Source organism: Daktulosphaira vitifoliae, unplaced genomic scaffold (assembly GCF_025091365.1).
Source record: "Daktulosphaira vitifoliae isolate Bord-2020 unplaced genomic scaffold, ASM2509136v1 Scaffold_3, whole genome shotgun sequence".
Lineage (NCBI taxonomy): Eukaryota > Metazoa > Arthropoda > Insecta > Hemiptera > Phylloxeridae > Daktulosphaira > Daktulosphaira vitifoliae.
In genome coordinates this window covers 18,012,525-18,024,837 of record NW_026099574.1, presented here as the reverse complement: position 1 = coordinate 18,024,837, position 12,313 = coordinate 18,012,525, and the positions used below count along the sequence as shown (strand labels likewise).

The 12,313-nt window shown below is 24.2% G+C and overlaps 2 protein-coding genes across 3 annotated transcripts; one reads left to right on the top strand and one right to left on the bottom strand.

Moving 5' to 3' along the window:
* Window positions 1–2,734: 2,734 nt before the first annotated feature.
* On the top strand, window positions 2,735–4,029 carry LOC126900703 (methionine aminopeptidase 1D, mitochondrial). The gene has a single exon (XM_050676615.1). The coding sequence runs from the start codon at window positions 2,919–2,921 to the stop codon at window positions 3,867–3,869; it is 951 nt and encodes a 316-aa protein (XP_050532572.1). The 5' UTR covers window positions 2,735–2,918; the 3' UTR covers window positions 3,870–4,029.
* Window positions 4,030–5,776: 1,747 nt separating this feature from the next.
* Window positions 5,777–11,670, bottom strand: LOC126900702 (sestrin homolog). 2 transcript variants are annotated; one of them, XM_050676613.1, is made up of 7 exons: window positions 11,218–11,670; window positions 9,926–10,105; window positions 8,685–8,867; window positions 8,439–8,613; window positions 7,969–8,228; window positions 7,037–7,372; window positions 5,777–6,504 (listed from the first exon to the last, which is right to left on the bottom strand). In XM_050676613.1, exons 2-7 carry the CDS (start codon window positions 10,091–10,093, stop codon window positions 6,418–6,420), a joined length of 1,209 nt encoding a protein of 402 aa, XP_050532570.1. In that variant the 5' UTR covers window positions 10,094–10,105; window positions 11,218–11,670; the 3' UTR covers window positions 5,777–6,417. The 2 variants fall into 2 exon arrangements, with proteins under 2 accessions (XP_050532570.1, XP_050532571.1); XM_050676614.1 differs by lacking the exon at window positions 11,218–11,670 and adding an exon at window positions 10,956–11,093.
* Between the last annotated feature and the right edge of the window lie 643 nt (window positions 11,671–12,313).

Here is a 12,313-nt window from a genome sequence, read left to right as displayed (position 1 = left end):
ACAAAATTTCAGAAGCTAATGTACATTTGCAATTACTCTTCTTATTATGCTCATGATAAAACGTGTATAAACTTAAACTAACCCTATTATATTATTTAAGTAATATTGCTATAAATTATATAATTTGAATCAATTAAGTTTATTTAAGAAATAATTACTGGTTATTAAATATACTTTGTTGGAAGTAGTAAAAATTGTTTTATAAATATAATTGACATAATTCTGGGTATATCACTACCTTTATATCAAGCTTAAAAAGTGAACCATGGAAAATTATATATAAATAATATTATTCTCAAATAATTTTAAATATTATAAAAACAACTTTAGATTGATTATTTGGGCGTATAAGTAACGAAAAGTTCATTGATTTTATCACAAAATGTCTTCCTTTTACAAAAATATTGCCAAAGAAATTAGGATTAAAGAAGAATGTTTTTTCTTTATGGCATAAAATTCATAAATATCTTTTAACACATGGCGGAGGGCAACAACTATTTTCAAGAAAAAAATTGTTGCCCAAAATTTTTTTACTATAATAATATTTTTGCTTTCATTAAAATTAAATTTATTTCAACAATTGTCTTTGGGAGTTCTTTTAATATTGAACAAAAAAAAAGTAAATTTATAATTTATCGATTCACATTTTTCACATTTAAATGAACATACAATTTCTTTTCTATGTAAATAAAAATCACAAGTATTCCAATTACTTGGATCCAAATTTAAAAAATTAGTATTGATATCGACTCGTTTAAAAAATTGCATACTGCTCTTTGATAAAAAAGAAACTACAGTTTTTTCTAAAAAAAAAAATCAATCACTCAAAATAGTCATCAATATATAAAAATATCAAAAATTATTATACCTTAGATACTGTTAGTTATCATCTGATACATTATAACACTTATTGTGCAATGCGGCGATAATACTATGGATTGACTGGATTAATGTATTGTAATGTAATGTAATAAAACATTACAAAATTGAAACTTAAAAATATTGACAAAATATAAACAATTTATGAATTATTTAGCCTGGTGGTAAAGTAATTGTTGCCCCATAAACGCTATTTTCACTGGCTATGTTACTCTTTTTATCACATTTACTATGCAAGTTGTAAATGCAGGTTTGTTCATAGAAAAAATTTAAAAAAAATTGTATAAATGCAATATTTTTGTATTATGTGAAAAAATAAACTACTTTAATACCTATAACTTTGTACTTTGCTAAATAATGCAGGTTTATGAATAAAATTGAGGGAATGACAAATTGATTTTCCCCTTCTTTTTTATTTTATAAAATACATATAATTATCTTAAAATTTCAGAGAAACTAAGTAATTTTCTCTTCGATTTAAGTCTATGCATTTGCGACGAAACTAAAAGGCGCATTTTTAAATTTCACTCCAAGCGCAATAAATTGTTTTAATAATACTTTATGATGAAAAAAAAAGAAATTTTAACCAATTATTTAAAAAGTGTTTAATATCTGAGTGAAATTTTAAAACATAGCAGTTGTAGAATTACAAATATACAAATTATCGTTAAATTTAATAAATACTTTGCGAAGCTATTTTATAATGATGTTAATCAATGTGAGTTATATTGTATACTTGTGTCCAACTATACGCTTCTTCAATGTATTGAGTGTTTTCAATTAAGAATTAATGTAAATTTACGAAAAAATTAAGGTTTAAAAGTAATGTTTCTTAAGACCATCACAGCCCTACATGTATTACAACTCTACACACTCAATTAATTAAAAAATAAAAATAATTTCGAAAATATTTTTTTGGTCTTTATTAGTTATAAATATTTTTTGGGTTTATCAATTATTAATTACTTTTTTTGTTTATTCCTTACATCTTACAAGGGTATTGGCTTTATTTTTTTGAATTGGAACAAACATAACTAACTTGTAAATTGTTATACTAATATTTGAGAAAATAATTTTAATGCTCGATAACAATTTTTGAATTTGTAGTTTGGAAAACATTAGCATTTTAAAACGTAGATTGGGGAGGTTAAGCGCGAATATGATTATTTTTATTACTATTTATTTCTTAGATTTCACGTAAGTACATTTTTTTTAAATTTATCAATCATTAAGTATTTTTTATGATCATCCTTATACCTTATGGTATAAGGAATAAGTATTGTCTGGAGATGAGAGAGGGGTGTTATTTTTATCACTAGTTATTTTTTGGCCTCAATTCTCTTCCCAAGGTATTAAAATGCAAATAAACTTCTGAAAAACTGATCAAAAAGTTGTTGTAGAATAGTCATTTTCTTAAAGTTATATTTTATAATATAGTTAAATATCGTATGTATGTTACCATTTAAAAAATGGCCTAAGGGATACTCAATTTTACTACACAAATAATGTTTTAATTTTGTTAATCAAACATTTTTTTTTATTTGAATGAGCAAAAAAAAAATTTTAACTATAATTTATATTGCTTCGTATTTTAGTAACCCCCAAGGACAAGTGCAATCAGTGCCCTCCCTAAATACAACCATGTAATTAAATAATAATATGACTACTAATAATCAATTTATTTTTAAATATATTAGTACAAACCAAAAGTAATTATTTAGGTCTTTTTTAATTGATATCATCGAAATAAAATCATAGTTTAGTAAGTTAATTATCTTTTGACTTGATAAAATCATCTGTAAGATAATGATAACAATATCATTACATTAACAACAATAGTGATATGTGAAGCAAAATTATTTCTTTACAAATTTTGTTTACTTATATTTATTTTAAAATATTTGCACCATTAAAATCTTATAAATAATATTAATATTCTAATCTTTATTTAAAAAAAAGAATCAAAATAATTGATACTATAAAAATTAGGTTAAAATATTTTTTATTATATAGGGCTGTAATTTTAGTTTTAAATAATTATGACTTTATTTATTCATACGCTTAGACATTATTTTTATAATAACCTCTGCACTCGACTATTTTGGTGGAGAACTAAACAATCACATGGAGTGTATGACATAGTAAGTTTAGGTAATATAAGTCCACCAAGAATTGTTCCACAATATGTGACACTACCTTCATATGCAGAAACTGGAGAAGTTTTTGATGAACCTGATTATAATAGTCCTCCAGAAATAAAATCAGGAGGTCAAATTTTAATGATGAGACAAAGTTGTAAATTAGCTAAATTTGTTTTGGATAGTACTCGAAGCCTAATGAAAGTTGGCATTACAACAGATGAAATTGATCAGTTTGCCCATAATCTAATAATTGACAATAATGCATATCCGTCACCTCTTAATTACAAAGGATTTTTGAAATCTATATGTACTTCTATAAATAATGTAGTATGTCATGGCATACCTGATGATCGACCATTGCAAAATGGTGATATTATATCTGTTGATGTTTCTGTTTATTTAAATGGATTTCATGGAGATTGTGCTGCAACATATTGCATTGGAGAAGTCGATAAATATGGTAAAAAGTTATTAAGTATAGCTGAACAATGTATGTATAGTGGTATAAGTGTTTGTGAACCTGGTAGAAGTTTTTCAGATATTGGGAAGGCCATAGAAATGCATGCAATTAAAAATGATCATCGTGTTGTTTCTTGTATTACTGGTCATGGTATAGGTACATATTTTCATGGTCCTCCTACAATATTTCATACAACATTAAATAAATTCTCTGGTGTAATGAAACCTGGTATGATTTTTACTGTTGAACCTGTAATTGTACAAGGAACTGAAAATGTAGAATTTTTAGATGATGGTTGGAGCATTGTAACAGCTGATGATTCTAGAGGAGCACAATTTGAACATACTATTTTGATAACAGATACGGGATATGAAATTCTAACTCTTTAAATAATTTTTAATTTATTTAATATTATCTAAAGGTCTACATAGATGACTAAATACAATAAACTCTAAGTTATTTTTAATGTTTTAAGCTATGTATGTTATATTCAACTGAATATGTTTAATCTCTATTGTAAGAATTAATATATTTATTTTATATCTCAAATTGTTCTATAACTGATTGCAAGCAATAATTTAAAAGGTATGTCAGTTAATTCTTAAAAGAAAAATTTAATTTCTGTCCTTACATAATAGAAAGAGTCAATGCCCCAAATAATCATGCAATATATTAATAAGTTTATCTGTTCTATTTACATAGTTTACAACACCAAAAATTAACAAATTGGATTAGTAATCAAATCAATGTTGAACAAAAACACTGTTTTTTTAACCAAAAACGTTAGCGATTTTTAGAGATTTATCCAAAAAAATCCAAAATCTACCAGGTTTTTTTTTTTAATTAAACCTTTCTCAATAATAATTATTTTTATGGCATGAATAATAGACATAAAAAAATTAACATATGATAACACCAATAGCCCTTAAACTCTACATCGGAGCTATAATATTGTGATTTTTTAGCATTTTAAAATAGTTATTACAATAAAAATCAATAGAATAGTTTATTATTTTAAATAAGAACAATGTTTTTTCTGAACAAAGTTTTTTAATACCTAAAGAAAACTTGCAACAAATTAGTTCCCCTAAATTAAGTTTTATATTTCTTGGTATTAAGCATAGTGATCTTAGTAATGTAATTAATTATCATATTCTTAGTTTAAACTATTCGTTTTTCTATTAATCACATCCTTATTAATGAACATGATTTTCGACCTGACCGTTCTACTACCACCTGTAATTCAGTTCTTACATTTTTTTATATTTGATTCCTTTTACCACCACTGTCAAACAGATGTAATATATACTAATTTTTCGAAGTCATTTGACAAAGTAGATCACTGTTTTTTTATAAAATGTCCTTAGTATTAATGACTCATTTTTATCCTAGTTTCCTCATACTTGTCAAATCGTCTTCAATTTATTTCTATCCATAATTTAGAATCTTCCTATTTTTCTCCTTCATTTGGGGGTTACATTGGGTGCTGTTTTATTATCACTCCAGTTTGTTCTGTATATAAATTTTACTACCTCTGTTACTGGTCACTTATTTTTAAGCTGATTATATGAAATTGTTTATGCATGTTCAGAATTTACAGATACTGATTGAAAAAGTCAATTCATGTCGTCTTGTTGCTTAGGGGAAATATTTAGGACTTTCTTTAAATGTAAATACATATCACATATTACCCATTAATCAGTGCAAGAATACAATACGTGGCTTAGGTTTTATCTTTTTTAAAAATGTATCTCCAGTTGCCCTATTCAAGATAAATACAGTAAAGCACTTAAACTTATTAGATTTATAAACTGCACTTCTCAAAACTTCAAAATCATAATTTTTCTGGAAACTCTCTTGTTCAATCAATCACCAAGTATAGTAATATACTTTGTGATTCTACTTTTGAAGTCTCTAGTTCCGTTTTACAATAAATTCGTAGATCTTTTAACTTGGGTTCTTACGAACTTAATATTTCATACCAGTGGCGACTTTTAAGAGAAGCATGCCCCCTTTAACTTATAGTACGTACTGTAATATAATACATCCCAGAAAATGTTTAAGTTATATTTTTACTCATAATTCTTTTGAAAGAAAAATTGGCTCTCCCAGACAAAAAACTAAAACCCCTCCTGCTCCTCACGACTATTTCTCTATGATTTTACTGCTAATCATCTCAAATTTATTTGACCAAAAAAGTATTATTAACCTTTCTCTCCAGCCTATTACAAAAACTAATAAAATGGTCTTAACTAGTTATTAATCAACATTTTAAAATTTAATTAAAAAATACATATAACCAATAAAATATAAAGCTTTAATTATTTGCATAACACATTTATTATCATTTAATGAAATAATTGTTCAAGTCTGAATTCACAAGTTAATTTTGTACTGCCTTAACTAAATATATATTTTTGGGTAACTTCTTGTGTTTGATTATCAGTTCTTAGTAATTTATACTGGTCAAATATATATCCAAACAAAAACAATAATTATAAATAAAAAATATTAAGTTAAAACAACAAAAACTTTGTTACACAACTAATGATTAAAATTTAAAAATAAAGTAGTATAAAAATATTGGTTTTCAAAGTCAAAAATATGTTATCAACAATATAGAATTTAAAATATACATCTGTTTTAAAAAGGTAAATTTTCAATATAAGTTCTGTAATATCACAATAAACTTAATTCACAATTAAAAAATCAATAATAAAATCAACAATAATAAATATTAATAAATAAGCAAACATATTGAACACTTTAAAATTGAGTCTTTACGCAAAAAAAAAAAAAATCATATATATATATATACTAATAATTAAAAACAAAAATCATATAACCAATATTGAAACACATTGAGAAATTACAACAATAAAAAATGATATAATATAAAATCAGTTTAAAACATAGTTAGGTTCGTTGTGATTATGATTATAACATGTAGTTCATGACAGCACGCAAGATATACAACAATTCTGATTGCATCCGTGCTTCCATTATCATAAGATTTATATGAATCTGAAATATTTTATTAATAATTAAATTAATAATAAAAGAATACAAAACTTTTTTACAACACAACAAATTAAATTAAAAATGAAGTAAAAAAAAAAATTAATTAATTTGAAAAACAAAGGAAAATGTCTATTTACATCAGTAAATACAGGTGTCAATGATGTCATCAATAACTATAAATAGAAGCATTTAATATTTTGGCAAGAGACAAATTTATCATATTAATCATTAACTGTTTAAAAAATGAGTTTCATTAAAGTTTTAAATTTGCAAATCAATAAAATTAGATGTCAAATTTTTGAAATCCAATAAAATAATTAGACATTAAAATATTATATTTGTTTATAACTCTATATGCCAAATTTATTTTAAGAATTAAAAAATATTGAACCAAGTTCATTAGATCTTTTATATTTGGATATTAAAATAACATTTAAAAAATTTAAGCAAAAGTCCTTGAAATTTTTTTTAGAAATATTTAGTTTAATAATTTCAACTGTAAATTTTACTACAATTTTCAGCTTTAAAAAATTACCTTTTCACTTATATCAAAATGCTTCAAAGCATTATCAGAATGTGATACATTTAACCTTTCTGGATAGCATGCTGCTGTTTTAACAAATACCCTAAGAGGATTAGTGAGAAGTTGTGTTACTTCTTCATAATCATAATCATCATTTCTCATTCCATAGATGCAATAAATATAGTTCCAAATTGCTCTGCGAAACCTTGTAGTATCAATATCATGACGACCCCCCATTGTGTAATATGTCATATTATATGCAGTCTTGAATTTCTTATCTAATAATAATCCAATGTCATTAAACAAACGGTTTATTAATGAAAATCCATGATGGTCCCATGAAAATTCCTTTTAAAAACATAAAATATAAATACATTTATTTGATAAGTATATACAAAATAATTAAGATAACTGAATTGTAAATTTTGAAAAATATATCAGAAAACTTAAAATATTGTAACTTTTGTCAGTATTCCAATAAAAAAAAAAATTGTTAATATGTTACAATGTAACACAGAAGTTTAAAGTTATTAAAAATATACTGCATAATTAATTGTAATAGTTTAATTTATTAAATTTCTAATGTCTTTTCAAAAATTATGATTGAATTAAATTAAAACATCAAGAATATTAGGAATAAGTGAGATAATTGTATATAAATTTTTTTGGATATATGCAGACATTTTTATTTTAATCATACATTTTATATGATAGAAATACACATAAGAACCAAAACACTTCAATCTAAAATAAAATTTACTAAATATTCAAAAAAAAAAAAAATACAAAATTTACAATTACCAAATTTACTTTACCAAATACTAGTTAATTGAACTGGTATTAAGCCATTATGAGTCTTGATATAGAATACAATGTTAAATACAATGTACATGTTAAAGATAAGTTTCAATAAATTTATTCATTAAAAAATAAAATTTAAGTACCTGCAATATGAATAATGATTGTTGAGCAAACTGTCGACGTGAGCAATCTAAATATGTATATCCAGAGTCTTCAACAAAAGGCCTTACACTTGAATCTAAACTATTATCTGAAGAAGTATCACTTTCACACAATTGACTTTGCAAGAGTTCATAACGTTGTATACGTTCTTGTTCAGAAGCTGGTAAAACATCACTTAACTTTTTCATTCTTTCCATGATAGGTTCAAGGCCTTCATCATCAGAGAAGTCTTCAGTAGAATCTTAACATTATTTTAAACTTTATATTAAAGAAAGTTCAACCATTTCAATGTTATAATATCTAGATTTTTTTTTTTCAGATTTTTTAGCAAGATGTTTTTTAAATAATTAGAACTAACAAAGTTTATTACTAAAAGAAAATTACAATGAAAAATTTTTTATTAAGAATAAAATTTCAAGGGTTTTTAGAAAAATTAATAAAAGATAAATACCAGGAAAACATGCCTTGCTACTTCGTCTATAATTAGCTACTTTTGGAGCTTTTGGTATCTCATCATTTAAATTACATGCAAAAACAAAACTACATAGACTATGAAAGTGCACAAGTAATATAATTGCATGAGCCAAATCTGACATAGACCAAGAGTGAGGACCTTTAACAACTTTCTGGAAAATACATTAAAAATATTAAATTAAAATTTTATTATATGATTAATAAGAAAAAAAATATTTTAAACCTTAATATCTTCTTTACTTATTAGCCATGGTCTATGTGCCAATATTTTGTTTATTTCATACAGATTACGGAGTTTTCTTGGAACATGAGCCAGTCCATTCAACCAATTTGGATCACCATCATGTTCCAAAAATTGTTTTTTATGAAAATTGATAAGATATGTACACTTATGTCGGCCTGCAGCCTGAAATTCAAAGTAATTTTAAAATATAGAACACATCATATGTACTTATAATCTGTTCATATAATCAAGTTTTAATTCAATTATCGTAGAGATAAATAGTAAAAAATTTCGGAGGTACTAACTATAACTTTTTGCTTTTAAAAAAAAATGTTTAAGTAACCATAAACATTATTTTTCTAAATATCTGGGAGTTTTAAGTAGTCAAGGCACCTTTTTATTTATCAATAATACAGAGTTAAATATAAAAATTTCTAGAACTATTAGTTACAAAATTAAGAAAGATATTTTCTATCATAAACTGAAATTTGTTGTCCGGAAATGCTTTTAAGAAGTCTTTTCTGTGAAATATTCTTTTTCATTATTATTTAGCATTAACTGAAAATTAGTTGTTTAAGAAATTAAACTGAAAATATAATAACACTATAATATTAAATATCTAATTATATTTTTAAAATACCATTTAATAAGAGTTTTCATAAAGAGATTTACTTTCAAGAATATAAACTTTTTATTTAATCTAATTCAATTTGATTCAATCGTGCTTATAATGAAACATTAGTGTAACGAAGCTGATTTCGAGAAAAAGCATTACAAAAAACAAGATAAATAACTTAAAAAATTTGATACCCCATAAGTTTAATTACCATTTTTTAAATGTATATTAAAATAAAGTCAACTTTTAAAAAAGTACATTAATAACCTATGATTTTAAACAACTCAATAAGTAGTATTTAAAAGTTTATACAGTTCCTATCAAAAAATGAAAATATTACTCATGTTTAATTACTCATTTGACCTTAATAGTATACTATTATTTCTAAAATTGACTCAAAAGAAATATTTTTGTTATTTAATAACAAATTAAAATTAAAACAAAAACTACATTTCAACTACTTATCTACTAAAAAACTAGACTTTAATGATATGATGTATCTTCTAAGTCAATTTTTACAATATACGCTATATCGTTTCAGTAAGCATAAAATTACCTTGATTATGTAAAAAAAATTATTTATTCACTGATTGTTAAGTAATAAATATTGATACATTTTTCTTACCATAATAGCAATATAATGACGATACTGAATAGGTAAAGGTCCTTCTCCATATATAATAAGTTCCTGCAGCCCAAGAAATGTTTCAAAATATGTCTTATGAAATTTCATAATATTGGTAACATGACCCAAACCAAAAACTGAACTAGTATTTGACAAGAAATTTTCCATTGCTATTTGTTCCTAAATTCAAAATATAAATAATGTATATATTATGACATCACTTCTAGAAAATTATTTGCTATAGCATTACGTATTTTAACATTAATTAACTTTAAAGTTTGCTACTATATCATTATATGTAGAAAACATAATAATAGAAGATTAAAAGGGATAAAAATGAATCAAATGGAATATAATGATATGTCCTTAGGCCAATCATGTTTTTATAATTCCCAATACACAAAAATTTAGATGTTTCTTATAAGCTAATTCACAATATCAAAACAAAGGACTATTTCTTAGAAAAAAAAATGCATTTTTAGATATTTAACTTTAAATATTTAATCTCTTATAGGAGTTACTTTGAGTATTACTTTCATTTAAATTAAATTAAATTCAAATTTCACAGATAGAATCAGCACATTTAAATAAGTAAAATATAAATTAGTACTTAATATACAAAAGTATTACTACTATATTTTTAATAGACATTATTTTACAAACCTTAATAATATAATTATAATAAAAATTTATGTTTCAATCAAAATATAGTTAAGTAACAAAATGACATGTGCTAACAGGAAATATTGAAAAATATGCTGTTATAAACTATTAAACATTAAAAATTAAATTAAATAATTGAAAGAAAAGCATTAATCTAAATATAATTGTGAGATTGATACACCAATCTCAAAATTAATCATTAGAACAATTAATTACATATTTAATTTAAAGAATATTTATACATTATTTAATTAAATAAATGAAATTAATAGCAAAAAAAAAAATTACTAAAAATCTCTAAATGAGTGCAAAACAAATATATCTTATATAGATTTATTACAAAGCTAGGTTTTGTTATTTCACTTACAAATTAGAATGAAAAACAATCAATAATTTTCTATTCTATAACCCATGCAAGATTAAAAAATTGAAAATTATATGAATAAGCACACCACTTAATATATCTTTATTAAGTTTAAATTTGACAAAGTACAATTTATAGTCTTTTTATTTTTTATGTATTTATAGAAAGGTAAATATTTGCAAATAATAATTTGACGCAAAAGAAAAAATATGACTGTTGATCGCTGATGAAGCGTTAAAATGTAAACATGAATGATGCAACTCACCGAGTGAGTATCTTGGTCTTCGATTTTAACCGAGTCTGCCCGATAATGACCACATACGTTGTCTGTGTGTCCAGTTTCTGATGTACAGCGACAACCATCATTTTCTGCCGCAAACTTACTTGGGACCTCCGTTTTAGAAGCGATAATTTATCAACTATATCGTAAAATTAGTAAAACGACAATGTCACTCAACTAACTGTTATAATTTATAACAATAGATCGTAACAATGAGCGAATTGGTCGTGGTCATAATACTAATTATAATGAAATTAAAAATCGAGAAAACCGCGAACTGGTGCGATTCTGTCGTCAACGCGAGAGTGCAAGTGTTAGTGTATTGTATAACAATTCTTTATGAGCACATAAATTTTAACAAACACTATCTTTTTCAACTTATCACGGGTTAAAAGTACAAATCACAAGTGCGCCATAATTGCAAGTAGATAATAAAGTCAGTGCGGACCCACGACGACCGTGAAGTTAGAAAATAATGTTTTCTCCCTACTTAAAATGACAATGGTTCTCTGATTTATGACGAATGATAGATTTGTAGGTTAGGTTTTTAAATCTAGTATTAATTCATTAGTCTTTTTAGGCGGGCTCATAAACATGTATAATAATATGTAAAATTGTTATAAAATACAACATTGCTGAGTTAACAAATAACGCATGCATGCTGTGTGTTATGTCAATGGTTAATGAATAAAGTGATATTACAAATGTATCGAAATTAAATTCAATGAACGCCAATTATTTTTCTTTTTCATAAAACATAGTTTAATTGTTTAAATTATTAAGTGTACTTGACAAATTTAAATTACTTTTACACTTCCTCAAATATTACTATTTACCAACAAACATTAAACAGTAAGATAATTGAAGATGTCATTTATTATGTAAATTTTTTTTGTTAAATAAAATGTTATATATTTATTTCATATTTTCTAATAAATGTTCTAAGTTTGAGAGAAAAAATATCAAAGGAAATGACATTTAATTTACATGTGGTTTCTCAATTTTTCACTAGTTGTATCAAACATTCGTATAATCTTTAAAACATTCGAAGCGGGAATGGCAAATATTCTTATAAAATCTG